The 17,333-nt window shown below is 59.2% G+C and overlaps 1 protein-coding gene across 1 annotated transcript; it reads right to left on the bottom strand.

Moving 5' to 3' along the window:
- Positions 1-3,403: 3,403 nt before the first annotated feature.
- On the bottom strand, positions 3,404-12,155 carry SESN2 (sestrin 2). The gene is given in 11 exon segments (XM_027661322.1): positions 3,404-3,786; positions 3,870-4,014; positions 4,485-4,675; positions 4,869-4,889; positions 4,892-4,986; positions 5,156-5,306; positions 6,059-6,268; positions 6,529-6,711; positions 7,428-7,625; positions 8,365-8,430; positions 12,071-12,155. Coding segments are annotated over 11 exon segments (1,416 nt in total). The 5' UTR covers positions 12,140-12,155; the 3' UTR covers positions 3,404-3,699.
- Positions 12,156-17,333: the final 5,178 nt, after the last annotated feature.

Genomic DNA, 17,333 nt, shown 5'->3' with positions numbered 1-17,333 from the left:
CGGTTCCAGCCTTTGGAGCAGCGATGCGGGGCCGGTTCCCGGCAGGAGCTCGGGGCAGGTTCCAGCGGTCGGGCCGTAGCTCCTGCCGGTCCCCAGCGAGCGGCGCTGCCGGGCCGGGAAAGCCGGGAACCGGCGGGGAGGGGACGCGCCCGCCCACGTTCAGCCCCCTCGGGGGTGGTTCGGGCTGTAAATCCGGGCTGTAAATCCGTTTGTCCCCTCCATCGCCCCGGCGTGGGTTGGGGACCCCCTTGCACCCAGCGGGCGCTGTGGCAGAGCTGGGGGTGACACCCCGAACCCCGGGGACAGCGGCTCGGGGACACATCGCTGCTCCCAGCCCTTCCCTGGCTGCTTCCCAAGGACTAAAACGCTCCAGCGGCCATTTGAGGTGCCCGGAGCCCGCAGTTCCCCCGGGATAAGCCCGATTTATCCCCAGCGAGGGCAGGGACTCAGTGGCCCGGTGACACCCCCTTAGATCGTCACCCTAAATCCAAAGCAAGCGGCTTTTTACCTGCGGAGGGCTCGGAGCTTACGGACCCCCCACCCTGCCGGGCTTTCCCGCTGTGTCCCTGAGGATGGAGCTCCTTTTGGAGGGGCTTGTGGGGGGTCCCTGGCTCCCAGAGCCCCCCCCCGGGACGGCTCCTGGCACTGCAGAGCCCCCGAGGTGCCCACCGAGGGGTGGGTTACGCAAGGGCTGGCACCGGGCACGGAGGGTGCCAGGGGATATTTTGGGCTCCATGGGCAGGACACATTCTGTTCCCATGAGCTCAGCCAGTGATGGGGGCCGGTCCCTTCCCACCCACTGCCCCACTAAACCCTCACGGGGGTCCCTGGGTGGCTCCAGGGCTGCACTGGGAGCACTGGGGGCTCAGCTCCATCACAGCCTGAGCTGGCCATGGCAGAGGCTTTGCAGAGCTTGAGGACCTGCTTTGTTTTCAGCCTGGATTTATCCCCTCCCATGGCAGAGGGTTGGAACGAGATGATGTTTAATGTCCCTTCCAATCTGAACCATTCCATGGTTCTGTGATTCCCCATCTCCTGCCCGTGCAGTGGATCCAGGTACCCACTTGCATCCATAGGGCAACAAGCTGCCAACACTCAGGGCATGGATATTCCTCCTCATCTCCAGCCCCACATGAACCCCTGCACTCCTGAGGGCAGCCCAGCCCCAGTAATGCCCATTTCCCAAAGCATTTTGGGCTCCATCAGCCTTAAAGTGCTCACTCAGCACAGATTATTATTATTATTATCATTATTATTATTATTTCCTGTTGCTTTCCTGTGTGATAAACACTGCTAACACATGTTTTTAAATTGGGGGCAACTGTGGTGGAACACAAAAATTGCATTCACTGGGATCATAGCTATCAGCTACAGGTGGGGAGATTATTAATACACCTTCTGCCCTGCAAGACAACAGTGAAAGCTGCTGATAAATTATATATATATATGTAGGCAAATTGCAGGCCTTGGTTATGCACAGAGTAAAGAATTTATTGGTTTATAATTGTGGCCAGCTGAAAAAACTGATTTCATCAGACACATTGTGGTGAAAGTGCAGCAAAAAAAAAAAAGAGGGTTTTTTTTTTTTTTTTTTTTTTGACAGCTCAGCCCTTCCCAGCGAGGCTTTGTGACCAGAAACAGCACCTTCAGTCAAGGATCTCTTCCATTTGAACAAAATATTTGGGATGCCTCAAAGAGAGCCAGGAGGCTTCAGGAAAATTCCTCCTTGGACAGAATGTCTTTGTTGCCTTGACCCTTTTCTACAGCTTGTCTTTGGTCCTCTGAGCTGTTTCAGTTCCCTAAAAGATGACATTTTCCTCACTTCTTTGGAAAAACTAACACACAGATCCTCCAGCTGCTCCAGGGCACTGAGACCCCATGGCCAGACCCCTCCATATATGTGGCAGAAAAGCCACTAGTGCTAAAAAAAAACCCTCAAAACACCAGAAAAATCGTGCCAGACTCACTTAAAAATAAGCTCAGGGTTGCCATTCCCAGCATCTTTGGGGAATAACCCCAAGGTCATGTGACAGGGGGCTGTCACCCTGGCAGGTCCCCAAACACTTCCATGTCCCCACAGAGTGTTGTTTGGTGTTAGAGGGTGACACCCTAAAAATACAGCACTTTTTGGGGAGGGGTTTTGTCCTCTCCAGCAGGAACTTTGGCCCAACCAGCAGCGCTCAGGGAGCCCCGTCCTCCTGCCTCAGCTTCCCCAGGGCCCCTGAGCTGCCCCCAAACCTCTTTCCCTCGGTGCAGACAGAGGCTCTGCCCTGTAAAATCCCCAGTGAGCCCCTTCCAGCCCTGCTGCCCCCCCCGTCCCTGCTCAGAGGTGGGTCCAGAGGGTCTCTGGATGCAGAGCCAGGATCCAGCTCCTCAGGCACACAAGGATCCACCTCGGCCTGCAGGGCTGGCCCCTCCTCAGGGATCTTATCAGCAGCTTCCAGGGGCTGCTGCCCACGCCCTGATAATTGCCTGGCTCCCCAGCACAGGGTTGGTGTGTCCCCAGTGCTGCTCCACCCCCCCAGAACCATCCCAGCAGCAGGATCACACATCCCATGGAAAACCCACAGTGGGATGACTGTCATGCCCCAGACTTCCCAGGAGGGTGTTACATCCAAAAATAGGTGGGAACAATCACCATGAGGAGGGTGGACTGGAGTCAAACCCACTCCCCCCAGGAAAATAGGGAGTGCTCAGACCCCCTTTTTTCCCCCTTGGACAACCCAGGGATGCTCCCAAACACTTCCAGAGCAGCAGGATCCACCCCACCCACCTCCTCCCATTTCCATACAGGATCAGCCCCTGGGCTGAGCAAGGGGAAGGGGAAGAAGGAGAAAGAATAAAAAAACCCCTAAAAATGTAAATTGAAAATAAAAACCAACAACTTTATTTTTTCGAACAAGATCCGTAGCAAAGTCACAGGGGCATTTCCATGCCCAGTCAGAAGTAAATACACCCCAAAAAATATAGAAATAACTTAACTGGAGGTATGATTAAACAGCCAAACCAAGGGTGGTGCTGCTGCTGGCCCTGGATCCTGCTCCAGCAGAGCCAGGAGTGGGGACTTTCCCAGAACAGACACCTCCCTGGCGACCTGCGCCTCTGGGAATGCTCTGGCACATCTGGATAAAGCCACAGTCACTCCATCACCCTCGGAGCAGGAGGGAGCCCTGTGTCCCAGCACAGCTCCCCACCTCAGCCCCTCAAACTGGGGCAGTGGAGATGTGCAAGAAAAGGTGTAAAACACCCCACGGGCACTTCTCCCCTCACCCTGCTCCTGCCCTGGCACCCAAGGTAAAGGCACAACGAGACCCCAAAAAGCAGGAGTGAAGCCCTCTGGCCCTCTCTGGCAGGGGGACAGTCCTCTGGCACTAGGATGTGTCAGCAGTGTGACACCAGCACTGCTCCCACAGACACCCGAGTTTGGCTTCCTTCAGGCTCACCCCAAAAAGGCACAGAGCAGTGGGGCACCCCCAGCTCTGCCAGGGCAGCACAACAGGCTCTTCCCACCACTTCTTAGGGATCCCCTTCCCTGGGAGGACGAACGGGGAAGCCCCAGCTTTCCCTCCCCGGCTCCCTTCAGCAGGGAGATAACGTTGCAGGCTCACTGGAACAGGGTGGCAGCTCCCCCCTGGCCTGTCCCCCACCCGTGGGGCCCGTGGGGCAGGAGGAGGAGGAGGAGGAGGGAGCAGAGCAGGGTCAGGTCATGTAGCGGGTGACGGCGCGGAGGGCGTAGAGCAGAGCCGCCTGCATCCGGGCCTCCAGCAGGAGCAGGTTGATGTGCACCTGAGGGGAGACAGGGGGGTCAGGGGGTGGGATCAGCACCCCCAAACACCCCCCCCCCAGCAGGGGCAGGGAGGGGGCAGCACCTTCTCCGAGTGTTTGAAGTGCCTCCAGAACTGGGTGTAGATCTGCTTGGTCGTCTTCTCCGGGTAACAAGCCACTGTCTTGATGTAGATCTTCAGGTTGCGCTCCAGGAGCTGGTTCACCTCCCCATAGTCGTAGTCGTCGTAGCTGGGGGGAGAGGGGACAGTGTGTTCTTCAGCCACAACCTCTGTGCACTCACAGAATCCCAAAATAGTTTGTGTTGGAAGGGATCTTAAAGCCCATTTTGTTCTACCCCCTGCCACGGGCAGGGACACCTTCCACTAGCCCAGGTAGCTCCAAGCCCCGTCCAACCTGGCCTTGGACACTTCCAGGGATGAGGAGCCCACAACCAGGGATGGAGAGTCCACCACCTCTCTGGGCAACCTGTGCCAGGGCCTCACTTCCCTCATCACAGAGAACTTTGTGCCTCCCTTATAATAAAAATTTATTCCCAAACTGCTGCCCCCCGGGGGTCCTGAGGGACCCCAGCCGAGCCCCACAACAGCATCATTTTCCCTTAGCCAAGCAACAACCTGACCAAGACCAAGTCACTGGACCCACTCCCGGGCTCTTCCCGAGGCGGAGAACAAGCTCCAGGCCAGGTTTTGGGGACCTACCGGATGCCGAAGACGCAGTGGACGTAGTTCCAGATGGCCCTGCGGAGCATGGAGGTGTCCACCCCGCAGTGCATGGCGATGGTGTTGTAGGTCAGGTTATAAACCACCTGGAACTTCTCGTCCAGCAGCTGCCCCACGTCCGGGTACAGGCGGTTGATCAGCGAGAAGCCGTGGTCCTCCCACGTGTAATCCTGGGGGATTGGGGATGCTGGGGTGCCGGGGGGTCTCCCCCCTAAGTTGGCCCCACAACTCTCAGCATCTCGCTCAGCTCCAGCCCTTCACCCACCCAGCTGCTCCCACCACCCTGGGAATGTCCCCACTGCCCCCCCAGGGCAAGACAAGCAGGGGCTGCCCCCCCTCCCCTCCCAGCACCACCCCCCTCACCTGAGCATGGAAGGTGGGGGGGGGGCCTGCTCCCCCCTCCGTGTGAAGTCCTTGTAGCCAAACTCGGGGTCCTCCACGAAGCAGCGGACGTGGGACTGCAGGGAGGGGTCCAAAATATCTGCAAGGCACCACCAGGGCGGCCGGGAGTGACGTGGTGGGACCCCAGACAGAGCCAGCCCTGCACTGAGGGGCTGATCCTGCTCTCCCAGGCAGATTCTGACCCTTCCCCCTTCCCCTGGCCCACAGGGACCCCCTCCCCAGCCAGGTGCCCCCCTGCACCTCCTCACCTGAGGGAGGGACCAGCAAACTCTCCGTCTTTTCCAGCTCGAAGCGCGTCTCCATCTCCTCCTGTGTGACACCCTCCTCCTCCTGCTGGTTTTCCTGCAGCAGCTTCATCCTCTTCATCAGCATCTCCACCTCCTGCATGGCATCCTTGCCCTGGGGGGAGCACAGGGCAGGGTCAACCCTGCCTCTGCTCGAGCAGAGGGGCCCCCAAAACCAGCTCTGCTGGCACTTGGAGCAGCCTCAGGGCTGCTGCAAAGAGCATTTGCCTCTGGGTTTGTCCTGCCCAGACCTCAAGCAGCTCCCACACTCCATCCCCAGGACTGCGAGGAGAGGAAAGCCCTGCAGAGGATGAGGGTGATACTGCACAGCCCTAAAGCATTTGCTGTTCCCAACAAAAGGCCACGGAGATGCTCCGAGGGCTGGAGCACCTCAATGATGGAGACAGGCTGGAGAGCTGGGGGTGTTCATGTGGAGAGGAGAAGGCTCCAGGGAGACCTGAGAGCCCATTCCGGTGACTAAAGGGGCTCCAGGAGAGCTGGAGAGGGACTGGGGACAAGGGAGGGGGGGACAGGACACAGGGAATGGCTTCCCACTGTCAAAGCACAGGGTTAGATGGGATATTGGGAAGAAATTACTCCCTGTGAGGGGTGTGAAGCCCTGACCCAGGTTGCCCAGAGAAGCTGTGGCTGCCCCTGGATCCCTGGAAGTGTCCAGGGCCAGGCTGGATGGGGCTTGGAACAACCTGGGCTGGTGGAAGGTGTCCCTGCCCATGGCAGGGGGTGGAACAGGATGAGCTTTAAGGTCCCTTCCAACCCAAACCATTCTGGGATTCCCAGGAGAAGCTGCATAAAGCACCCAGTACCCCACCACGCCCTCCCACCCCTGCAAGGCAAAGCCCCCCTTACCCCAGAGCCCCCCATGCTGTCCTCAGAGGCAGGGCTGCTGTCACTGTGGGGTGAGGGGGCCCAGCAGCCGTTCCCCCCATCCTGGTCCCCCTCGGGTTTGATGCCGCAGCCGAAGACGAAGGAGGCGAGCGAGTGGTAGTGGGTGAGGAGCACCAGGGCCTGCACCAGCTCTGCCAGTGACCAGCTGTCCTCCCCGGGCTTCAGCAGAGCCTGCAAGGCACAGGGAGGGTTGGAGAGACCCCCCAGCTTCCCCACAGAACCCCCCACCCCAGCCCAGGGCCGGGCAGAGCCAGGGCAGGGACACAGGAGCGTGTTTGGGATGTGCCTCCCCCACAGACCTGTGGAGGTGACTCAGCCCCGAAAGGGTTAAACCTGGGGGTGGGTGCAAGCAGGGGTGTGGCCCCCGGGGTCAGGCCCCCCCCAGACAGCGTGTTTTGGGGGTGATTTGTGCCGGCAGCACCAGCCCTCACCTCGATGTGCTCCTTGGTGACGAGCCAGGGCCGGTGCGCCAGCAGCTTGTTGATCTCGTTGAGGTTGCGGAGCTTTTGGGGGGCACAGTGCAGCCCCTGCAGCCAGGCAGGGCTGCCCCCCACCTGCAGGAACTCCCCCATGTGCAGTCTCACCAGGTAGGAGCACTGGTGCCGGGCTGCTGCCTGCGGGAGAGCCGGGAGTCACCCCCAGCACCGGCCAGGGCCTCCCGACCCTGAGACAAACCCTCGGAGAAGCCAAGGCAGGGACACCCCCCCCCACATCCCTCCTGGAGGGTTTTCCCCGGGAACATGAGTCCAGACAGGGAGGTCTGACCCCCCTCATCAATGCCAGTCCCCAGAGGCTCTGGAGGGAAGGTGTTGGGGAATCCTGGGCGGGCACCAACTCCAAAAGGGTTCATAAACCTTTGGGACACCCCAGATCAGGGGAGGTCCAACTGGGGGGGTCTCAAATGCCTTCCTGCAGCAGTGCTGGGACCCCACCTTAAGCCCCTGGGACCCCAAATCAGAGAGGGGCTCATCTTTGGGGTCCCAAATGCCTTCCTGCCTCCTGAGCAGCAGTGCTGGGACCCCGCCAGGGGAGGTTTTCTCCCTCCACCATCAGTGCCAGTCCCCAGGGGCTCTGGAAGGGAGGGTGCTGGGGTACCTGGGTGGGCACCAACCTTAAAGGGGCTTCCAAGGCTTTGGGAGCCGAGATCAGAGGGGGCCCAATGGTGGGGTCCCAAATGCCTTCCTACAGCAGTGCTGAGACCCCACTTTAACCCCCTAGGACCCTCAGAGAGGGGCTCATCTCTGAGATCCCAAATCCCTTCCTGCCTCCCGAGCAGCAGCGCTGGGACCCCCCAGAGCCCACTGTGACCCCCAGGCCCCCCCCTGCTCACCATGATGGCGATGTAGTGGCGCTTGTGGTAGGGCAGGGGCCCGTCCATGCGCAGCAGGAGGTACTGGGTCTTCCAGAAGCTGCTGAGGTACTGGGGGTGCAGCCCCATGACCATGGCGACGTGGTCCACCCTCCCTGCTGACACGAAGGCCTCGATGAGGAGCTGGCGCAGGCCACTCTCCGCTCCTTCCCGCGGGATCTGTGGGATGCAGGGAGCAGGGAAGGGCTGTGAGATGCAGCCCCTCACTCCTTCCACCCCCACAACCTCAAGGGAGACCCTCGCCCCCCAGCGAGCAGCACCCATCCCCTTGCAGCAGATCCTCACCCCGGTGGGAGCTCCCTGCCTCCGGAATGGGCACCGCTGGTGGCTCCCGGTGCCCGTCTCCCCCTTCCCATTCCCAGGGGGCTGGGGGTGTCCAGGGGTGTCCATGCTGGCTCCTGTGTGGCTCAGCCCGTGGGTTGGGTTGTTTATTTGGGCACTGGAGGGCAGGAACAGAGGCTCAGCCCCCCCCGGCACGGTGACGACACCGATATCTCTGCCCGGGGAGGGACCATCTGGGACACCCTCGGTGGGAGCTGAGATAGGGCTGAGGGTGCCCCGGGGATTTTGGGACAGTTTTTCTTCTGGGGAGGGGCAGGGCAGGCGTGGGCAGGACCTTTGCCTGTCAGGGGAAGGACATTTGTGCCTGGATGAGTGGGGAAACCGAGGCACGGGCAGGGCAGGAAAACACCCGGCCGACAACACAACCCTCCCAAACTATACCCCCCCACACTGCCATGGGGACACCCCCGGGCTGGCTGACCCTTCCCCAGCATCCCAGCCCCACCAGGCACTAGGAATTGGGGTGGGGTGTGGGAATGCCCCCTGACCCCCCACCCAGGGCAGGGAGGAGGGAAGGAGCCCCCTCCCCACCCCAGCCCGGCCCCACGGCTCTCACCTCTGCCAGGGGGATGAAGGCACTGGGGCCCTTCGCCAGCTCCCGGGGGACCTTGATCCCTGTTTCCTGGGGGGGAGGAAGGAGCAGCCGGGAGTCACCGGAGCCACCGAGTGTCCCCGACGGTGTTACAGGAAGGGGTGACTCAGGCAGCCACCCTGCTGGGGCCACTGGCCCTCGCCCCCACAGCCCTTACGTCAGGCTGGCAGTGCCTGATGAAACCCGGCGGGGACGTTGCTCCGCTCCCGGAGGTGCGTGTGACACAGCGGGACACGGGGCAGGACGGCGGTGACACCGCCCCCTCCTTGGGAAAACAGGGAAAACCAGGGAAAAACAGGGAGCGAGGGGCCCGCAGGATGGCAGAGGGGGACAGCAGCGGCACCAGGCACTGTGGTGGCAATCCCCAGCACGACCACGGTCCCTCTGACCCCACCCGGGCACAAAATATCCCTGAACATCACCAGCTTCCCCCCCTCCCCAAATCCATTCACACAGTTAATCCAGAAACGAGCCCCGCCCCTCACAGGGGCTTTCCACACTCCAAGCACAGGGTTTAGGCCCTTTCTGCCCCCCCTCCTGCTCAAACACACCCCCCCTTCCATCTCCCAAGGGAAAAGCAAGTTTTCCATGCCATGTTTTCTCCAAACACCGATTTCCCTCCTCTCTGCCGGCAGGTGGGTGCAGGCTGTCCCCAGTCAGGGAGCACACGGGGACAGTGACACAGACAGCCCCAAACCAGGACAGAGACATGGAAGCAGCAGCAGGAGGGACACAGCAGCTTCCCCCAGCCCACCCTCTGGATACAGGTCCTGCCACGGAGAAGGTGCTCAGGAATCCTCTCCAGCTGGTGAAGAACCACCCTCCTCTTCCCCTTCCCCGCAGAAATCCCCCGGCCCCTCCAGCAGCAGGAGCTGGGTGTGGCCCCATGAGGGTACGAGCTGTTCCCAAGCACCTCCATGGGATGTTTGAATGGGATCCCAACACCAACCCAGAGGCTGGATCTGCCCACCCAGGGTCTCACCTCACCTTGGGATGCCCAAGACCACCCTGCTCCATCCCATGGTCCCCCCAGCACATCCAGGGAGGAGCAGTGCCACGGAAAACTGGAGGCAGGAGCTGTGCCTGTGGTGTTGGACACAAAGCTGCCTTGGCCCATCCTGAGGGACACTTCATCCAGTGCCTGCTCCCTGCTCTGGGTTCAGGGAGACCCACACAGGGCAGGCAGTGCCCGCTGGTCACCCCACTTGTGCTGCTGGGAACCCTGTCCCAGCCCGGCCAAAGCCACCAAAAGAGGAAAATGAACCCTATCCCAGGCAAAACCAGGACACAGCTGGATCCCTGCCAGCCCCCAGGACCCAAAAATAAATGATCATCCCCAGCAGGGTGCAGGGGGTGCTGCCCCACACCCCTGAGGGCTGGAAAGGGGCAGCTGGGCTCCCACAGCACCCAGTCAGTTCCTGGGTGAACTGGCCAACCTGCCCACAGGGAGGGATGCCAAGGCACGACCCAAATCCCTCTGGAGTGGCGGGTGCAGCCTGGCACCCTCTCCCGAGCAGGGAAGGGGTGTGGGATGGCAGGAGGTGACAGGCAGCAGCTGTCACTGTGGCCACGTGCTGCTCATGAGCCGGGCAGCAGGACACGGCCCCGGGATACAGGCAGGGCAAAGCCAGGAGTGCCCACATCCAAGGGCTCCCATGGGATGCTCCCGCCCTGAGTCACCACGGAAGCACTCCAGGGGTCAGCGGGATCGGGTTCCTGCCGTCGCTGCGCTGAGTTGGCTCCGTGCTAACTCAGGGTTTGGGGACAGGAGCTGCTCCAAAAGCTCTGAGAGGATCCCCGGGAAGGGACAGCAACAGCCAGATCCCAGCACGGCAAATCCACGGGACAGCAAATCCACGGGACAGACAGCAGCGTTCCAGCCGGCTGGAATTCCAACCCCGACAGCAGGGAGGAGCCGAGGAGCCCGGAGCCAGCCCGAGGCTTTTCGGTGACAGCTCAGGGTGACCTTTGAAGGTGTTTTTAATCATCCCCGTGTTTTGCTGCATTAAGCAATCCCGGGGGTGCTGTGGTTTAACCCTCCCTGTGCCACCTCTGGATAAGGGATCTCCTCCTGCTTCCACTGGTGGGGAATCACACCATGGAATAGTTCAAGTTGGAGAAGCCCCCTAAGATCACTGAGTCCAACCCGGTGCTGCCAAGGCCACCACTAACCCCCGTCCCCAAAGTGCCACATCCACACATCTTTTAAATCCCTCCAGGGATGGTGATCCCACCACTTCCCCGGGCAGCTGTGCCAGGGCTGGACAACCCTTGCCACGAAAAATTTTTCCTAATATCCGATCTCGACTTCCCCTGGTACAGCTGAAGGCTGTTTCCTGTTATCCCGTCAAACTAAAGGGAAGCTGAGGCACGGGGGTGCTGTGCCCTGCACCGGGCACACAGCCTGCTCCCAGGCTCCAGCTGGAGGCTCCGTGCTCCCAGGCAGAGGGTTTCCGGGGAAAGGAGATAATACCCCAGGAGTGGGAAGATGGGTGTGCTGAGCACTAATTCCCCCTCCCCACACTGGTGCCAGTGCTTAGTCAGGTGTGGGGAAACCATCCCTTATCAGACGAGGTTAAACAAACACCATCACCGGAACACAATCGAGGAACCTTCACGGGCAGCGGGGAAGCCCCAGATCCAGGGAATTTCGGCGGTACCTGCCAGACACTGCTGGCCAAGGTCTGGGGCATCCCTGACACCCCCAGCCTCACCCCTGCCTGCTCCAAATTTCAGGCTTTGGCTCATGTCAGGACAAGTGCTGGAGCGACCCCCCTGCTGTTTGTTCCCTGGGGTTTCTCCCACCCACTGTCCCGGCACTCCCAGCCTCCAGCCCGTGTCAGGAGCACCCATCCTGCAGTGACATGGCCGGGGGACCACCAACTCTCCCCCCAGCTGCAGAGCAATCCCGCTGTCCCTGGGGAAACCTGTGGGAAGGGGGAATGCAGGAGCAACAGGGAAAAAATGCGATTTTTTTTTTTTTTTTTTGGAGAAGGGAAAATAAGTCTTGCAAATAGAGGCAATTCCCAACTTTTCAGGACACTCAGGATGTTGGACTGACACTGCAAACCGCTCTGGTTGCCTGAGAGGGTCAAGGAGATCATGCAAAGCTCCACGGACACCCCAGTTTTCCACACTGGACTCCAAATGCAAAAGCGATGCCAGACACTTCCAAAATATTTGGGTTAACGGGTCATCAGAGATCCCATAACCGGCCTGGGAACAGCAGCACGAGTCAAACCACAGGACAGAACTCCCAGAAGGCCCCATCCTCCTGCCAGCCCCCCACCACTCCCACCGGCGGGCACATCCCATCACCCCCCGCCTCAGTTTCCCTTTGTCCCCGGTTCTGCCCTGCTCCCACACACATCCCAGCTCCCGGAGGGATCGGCAACACCAAAACTTCCCTGCCCAGCCCTCCAGTGCCCCTCCAGGAGCCTAGAGATGCTCCCAGCACCCCCCACCCCCCACTGCCCCACCGTGTCCAGCCTCCCGCATCCCGGCCGGTCCCTCGACGTGTCCCGACTTGTCCCCTGCCTGCAGCCGGCCGGGGGTGGGAGGTGTCCCCGGGCGGGGGGGGGGGAACAGCAGCGATGCTCAGGGGGACACCCCCAGCCCCTCCCGGGCGCGCTGCCCCCCCCCGTGTATCCCCCCGGCAGCTCTTCCTTACCTGGCCGCCCCGCCGGGTCCCGCAGCCCCGGTGCTCCTCCAGGGGACACGGCGAGCCGGCCACGAGCATCGCGGCGGGGGGCGGGCGGTGGGGAGACCCCTGGAGACCCCCAAAACCCCCCCAAAAGCCCCCCGGACACCCCCGGGCTGCGCAGCGACCCCCGGACCCCGCGCCCGCCCCGGTTACATAGGGCGGGTGGGGACACGCCCCCCGGGCGGCCTCCACCAATGGGAACGCGGGGGCGTGACCACCAGGCACCCGCCGGGCCAATGGTAGCGCGGGGGCGGGGCCAAGGCACAGGCATCAGGTCAACCCGCAGCCGCCAGCGGGAGCTTCCCCCTCCCTCGGGACTCTTGGGAGCGTTGGAATTGTCTCCTGCGGGCAAAGGGAAAAGAAAACTGGTGGAAAACCCCTCTGCTCCCCCCAGGGAGAGCGGAGCTCTCATCTGCAGAGCTGTCTTCGGCCCCGTGGACCAGCATCAGATTGACCTGGAGCTGCTGGAACAATTCCAGAGGAGGCCACAGAGATGCTCCCAGGGCTGGAGCCCCTCTGCTCTGGAGCCAGGCTGGGAGAGCTGGGGGGGTTCACCTGGAGAAGAGAAGGCTCCAGGGAGACCTGAGAGCCCCTTGCAGGGCCTAAAGGGGCTCCAGGAGAGCTGGAGAGGGACTGGGGACAAGGGATGGAGGGACAGGACACAGGGAATGGCTTTCTACTGCCAGAGGACAGGGAGAGATGGGAGATTGGGAAGGAATTGTCCCTTTGAGGATGGGGAGGCTCTGGCCCAGGTTGCCCAGAGAAGCTGTGGCTGCTCCTGGATCCCTGGAAGTGTCCAAGGCCAGGTTGGATGGGGCTTGGAGCAACTTGGGCTAGTGGAAGTTGTCCCTGCCCATGGGGGTGGAATGAGATGGGCTTTAAGGTCCCTTCCAACCCAAACCACTCTGGGATTCTGTGAAATGGCACATGAGGACCCTGCACACCTTCCCAGGCAGGTTCTATGTCATAGAATCACAGAATACCCTGAATTGGAAGGGACCCACTAGGGTCATGAAGTTCAACTCCTTGCTCTGCACAGGACAACCCCAAAAATCCCACCTCTGCACACAGAGCCATGTTCCCCCTCCAGCCACTCCAATGCTCCCTGCCATGGAACACTTTGATTAACCTCAAGCAGAGAAGCCCCAAGAATTGAGCAGTTTTCCCCTCCCAGTCTCTACAAGGTCCCAGCCCAGCTCCCGTCCCTTTGGATAAACACCAAGCTCAATGAAAGAGCTGTAGAATCCCAGAATGGTTTGGGTTGGAAGGGATCTTAAAGCTCATGTCGTCCCACCCCCCTGCCATGGGCAGGGACACCTCCCACTAGCCCAGGTTGCTGAAACGTGGCTTTGAAAAAAAAGGTGAAAAGAAAAAAAATAAGAACCATAAAGAAAAAAAAAAATTTGAAAGAAAGGGGGGAAAAAAACCCACCCCCACAAGCACGGGCAGCCCCAGACACAGCACTGGTACCGCTCTGGCACTGCCTGACAGCCCGACACGGCAAAGTCCAGCAAATGGGAATTGCTGCACAAACAACTCCGGGTTTGCCTGGCAACAGCCTCCTCCAGCTCTGTCCTGAGCTCCTGCCAACAAAGGGAACATGTCAGAGCCCCACAGCCAGCACAGCCACAGCAGCAGGGAGGGAGCACATCCCAGTTTCAGATGTCCCTGGTCACTGCTCCTCGTCCTTGTCCCCTTCCCGGGGCTATTTTTAGGGTGTTTCGCAAACACGAGGCTGTTTTTTTAGGGTGTTTCGCACCGAGGGTGTGGGGTCTGTGTGGCTCTGGCCACCCCGAGGTTTCTGCTTCTCTTCTGCCACCCTGGGTCACTTCAGAGGCACAATTTGGGGGGCTCATTGCAGCTGCTCTCGGGGGGACCTGGTCCTGCACTTGCCCTGGGGCTGGAGGGGCTGCTTCAGCCTCTGTCCCCTCAGTCCAGCTCCAGCAGCAGCTCCTTTGGCCCTGGACACAGAGAAGCTGTGGCTGCCCCATCCCTGGAAGTGTCCAAGGCCAGGTTGGATGGGGCTTGGAACAACCTGGGCTAGTGGAAGGTGTCCCTGCCCATGGCAGGGGGTGGAACAGGATGAGCTTTAGGGTCCCTTCCAACCCAAACCATTCCATGATGATTCTGTGATTCCCCCTGAGGCCACAGCTCTGTGTTTGCTCTGGCTGAACACGTCAGCCTGGAGTGGAAAATCCATCTCTTCCTCTGCAGCACTGAAGGTAACACAGTGTAAGCAAAGCAGGGCGGGGAGGCTGCCTCTGTTCCCCCCTTTCTGTCCCCCACAAAGCTCTGGCTATGAGGGGGACAGGCTGAGATGGACCTGGGCACCCCAGGGCTGGGGAGTGTGTCAGGCCCTGATCCAGCTGGAGATGCTGCCAAGTATTTAATACAAAAATATCCCATCAGAAGACACGGAGGGCTGTGCCAGGAGGATATTTATCCCTGTGTGCTGAGCAGGGGCAGGAGGGGCAGAGCGTGGCTGGGTGGGCACTAACCACGTCCCCAAGTGCCACATCCACAGGGCTTTTAAACCCCTCCAGGGGTGGGGACTCCAACAGTGCCCTGGGCAGCTGTGCCAGGGCTGGACAACCCTGTCCATGGGGAAATTTTCCCAGTATCCAACCTGACCCTCCTCTGGCACAGCTGGAGGCCGTTCCCTCTCCTCCTGTCCCTTGTTCCCTGGGAGCAGAGCCTGAGCCCCCCCAGCTCCCCCCTCCTGTCAGGGGGTTGCAGAGCCAGAAGGTTCCCCCTGAGCCTCCTTTTCTCCAGGCTGAGCCCCCCCAGCTCCCTCAGCTGCTCCAGCCCCTTCCCCAGCTCCATTCCCTTCTCTGGACACACCAAGTCCAGCTCAAGTCCTTTTCCCACCAGCCTCACTCAGAGCACTTGACATCTCTTCCCCTTTTTGTCCCACTTTGAGCTCATTCCTCCAGGAAATACAACTGCAGGAGGGTTTTCCACGCTGGCTAATTCCCAGCCAGGCTCGTTACAATATTAATGGGAAAAGCAAGGGAGAGGCAAAACTTCCTCGAGAACAAACCCAAGCCCCTGTTTCCAGAAACAGCAATCCTGGGAAACACACACAAGAGCAGGTAATTATTTGGGGATTGACAGAGCCCTGGTCATCATCCTGCTGACTGGACAAGCCTGGTGCTCCAGGAGAGCTAAACAGGAAGGGAAGGCCGATTGCTCAAGGTGTGTCACCCCAGAGCAAGGTTGGCTGGGGACAACACCTGCCTTTTGTCACCAGCCAGCAGTTTTGGGCAGCCCAGACCCCCCCAGACTCACTGGGGCTTGGTGGGCTGGAAGAAGGAAGCCCAGAGCACTCGTGGGGTGGAGAAGGGAATTGGAATCATGAAACAGTTCAGGTTGGAAAAGATCTTTAAGATCATCGAGGCCAACTGTCCCCCAGCACTGCCAAGGCCACCACTGTCCCATGTCCCCAAGTGCCACATCCACATGGCTTTTAAAGCCCTCCAGGGATGGGGACTCCACCCCTGCCCTGGGCAGCTCTGCCAGGGCTGGACAACCCTCTCCTTGGAGAAATTTTCCCTAATATCCAACCTAAACTTCCCCTGGCACAGCTTGAGGCTGTTCCCTCTTCCTCCACAGCTGCCCCGTTTGGAGCTGTGGAGGGTCAGTGATTCCCAAGGCAGGGAAGGCAGATGGATGTGGCTTTGGCAGCACAAACACATTAGGAACAGTGGTTTGTACTGGTCTGTACTGGTGAGTGATCCCTGTTGCTCTGGGAATAGCAGCAGGAGGGAGCTGTTATCCCCACGTGCTCTGGGAGCTGGATATAGGTGAGGGGGGTCACAGCCAAAACACCTTTGGACTCCTGGGCCAACTCTGGTTTTCCTGGAAGAAGACAAAGGGCAGCTGAGTATCTGGCTGTGTCAGCTGGACCCCTTTATCCAGATCAGGAGCAACACTGAACACTTCCCATCCCTAAAACCCCAATTCCTCACTTCTCTCACCTCTGGAACAGGCTTTGTGCTCTCCTCTCCTGCCTCAGCCACCAAACACAAGTCACTAAAAACTTTGTAAGATTTGAAAATCCTCAGGGTTGGCTTTTTTAAAGACAATTTTGAAGCCTGTTGCCCCCAGGTCATGCTGAGCCAGCACTCCCAAAAAACCCAGGAATTAGGGAGGAGTGGAAGGGAGAGTGTTTGTGGGTAATTACCAGCTGGTTAAATTGGTTTAATTCTGCTGCAGGTTCAATCCTGCTGTGGGTTCAACTCTTCTGTCAAGCTGCAGAAGAGTTTACATTCATTTCCATACTGAAGTTTCAGATCCTTGCCCTGGGCCCTGCAAGTTTGGAAAGGAAATATTTATTCAAGTAATTACTTAAAAAAACCAAAATCTAACCCTCCTGGTTGGCAGAGCTCAGGAAATGCTTTGCAAGAGGGTTTTGTCATGCCCTGAAAACCCAGCCACCTCCAGCTCCCCAGGGCTGCACTTTGGCTTCTTGGAGCTTCTGGATCTTCAGGAAGGATTTCTGCTGGAAGCAGGTGAGGGGCAGCCAAACCTCAGCTCATGGAATGGGCAAAAACACTGACCAAAAACTGGAATTCTCAATTTTGACTTTGATTTCATCACTAGCATGTGGCTGAGATCAGTCTGGAATATGAGCAACCTGGTTTAGTGGGAGGTGTCCCTGCCCAGGGCAGGGGGTGGAACTGGATGGGCTTTAAGGTCCCTTCCAACCCAAACCATTCCATGATTCTAAGAAACCTGGGATGAGAACCCTGCCCAGTGCACACCATCAACCTCTGGCATGAGATGCCAAAGAAACTGAAGGAATAACACAGAGACTGGAAGAACAACATGATGAGGAAGATTTCACAGAAACTGTTTTTCTTCACTGCATTTAACTCTCCATTTGGGCGTTTGTCACAATTAATGATTCCCAGAAAATGGGAATGTTTTTCGTGTGCAACTCCAGGCTTTAAAAAAAAAAAATCATACAGAAATTGCATTTTCAGCTGGAAAAGCTGCTGTGGGGTTTCCAACAGAACCAGGGTTTGCCTTTTCCCACCCTGGGAACAGACATCCAAGGCCGTGGCAGCTCCTTGGCCTGGAGTGCTGCTCCTCTTCCCAGGATCCTGCACCCACAGCACAAAGAAAGCACAAAATGAGCCTTGTGGGTCCCTTCCAACTCAGGATATTCCATGATTCCATGAAAATTCTGAACTACACTCCCACCAGGACCTGGGGGGGGCATTTCCCA

This window comes from Corapipo altera, unplaced genomic scaffold (assembly GCF_003945725.1).
Source record: "Corapipo altera isolate COAL_440 unplaced genomic scaffold, ASM394572v1 201, whole genome shotgun sequence".
NCBI classification, from domain to species: Eukaryota; Metazoa; Chordata; class Aves; order Passeriformes; family Pipridae; genus Corapipo; species Corapipo altera.
The sequence above is the reverse complement of the archived record's forward strand: the minus strand, read 5'-3'. Positions and strand labels throughout refer to the sequence as shown.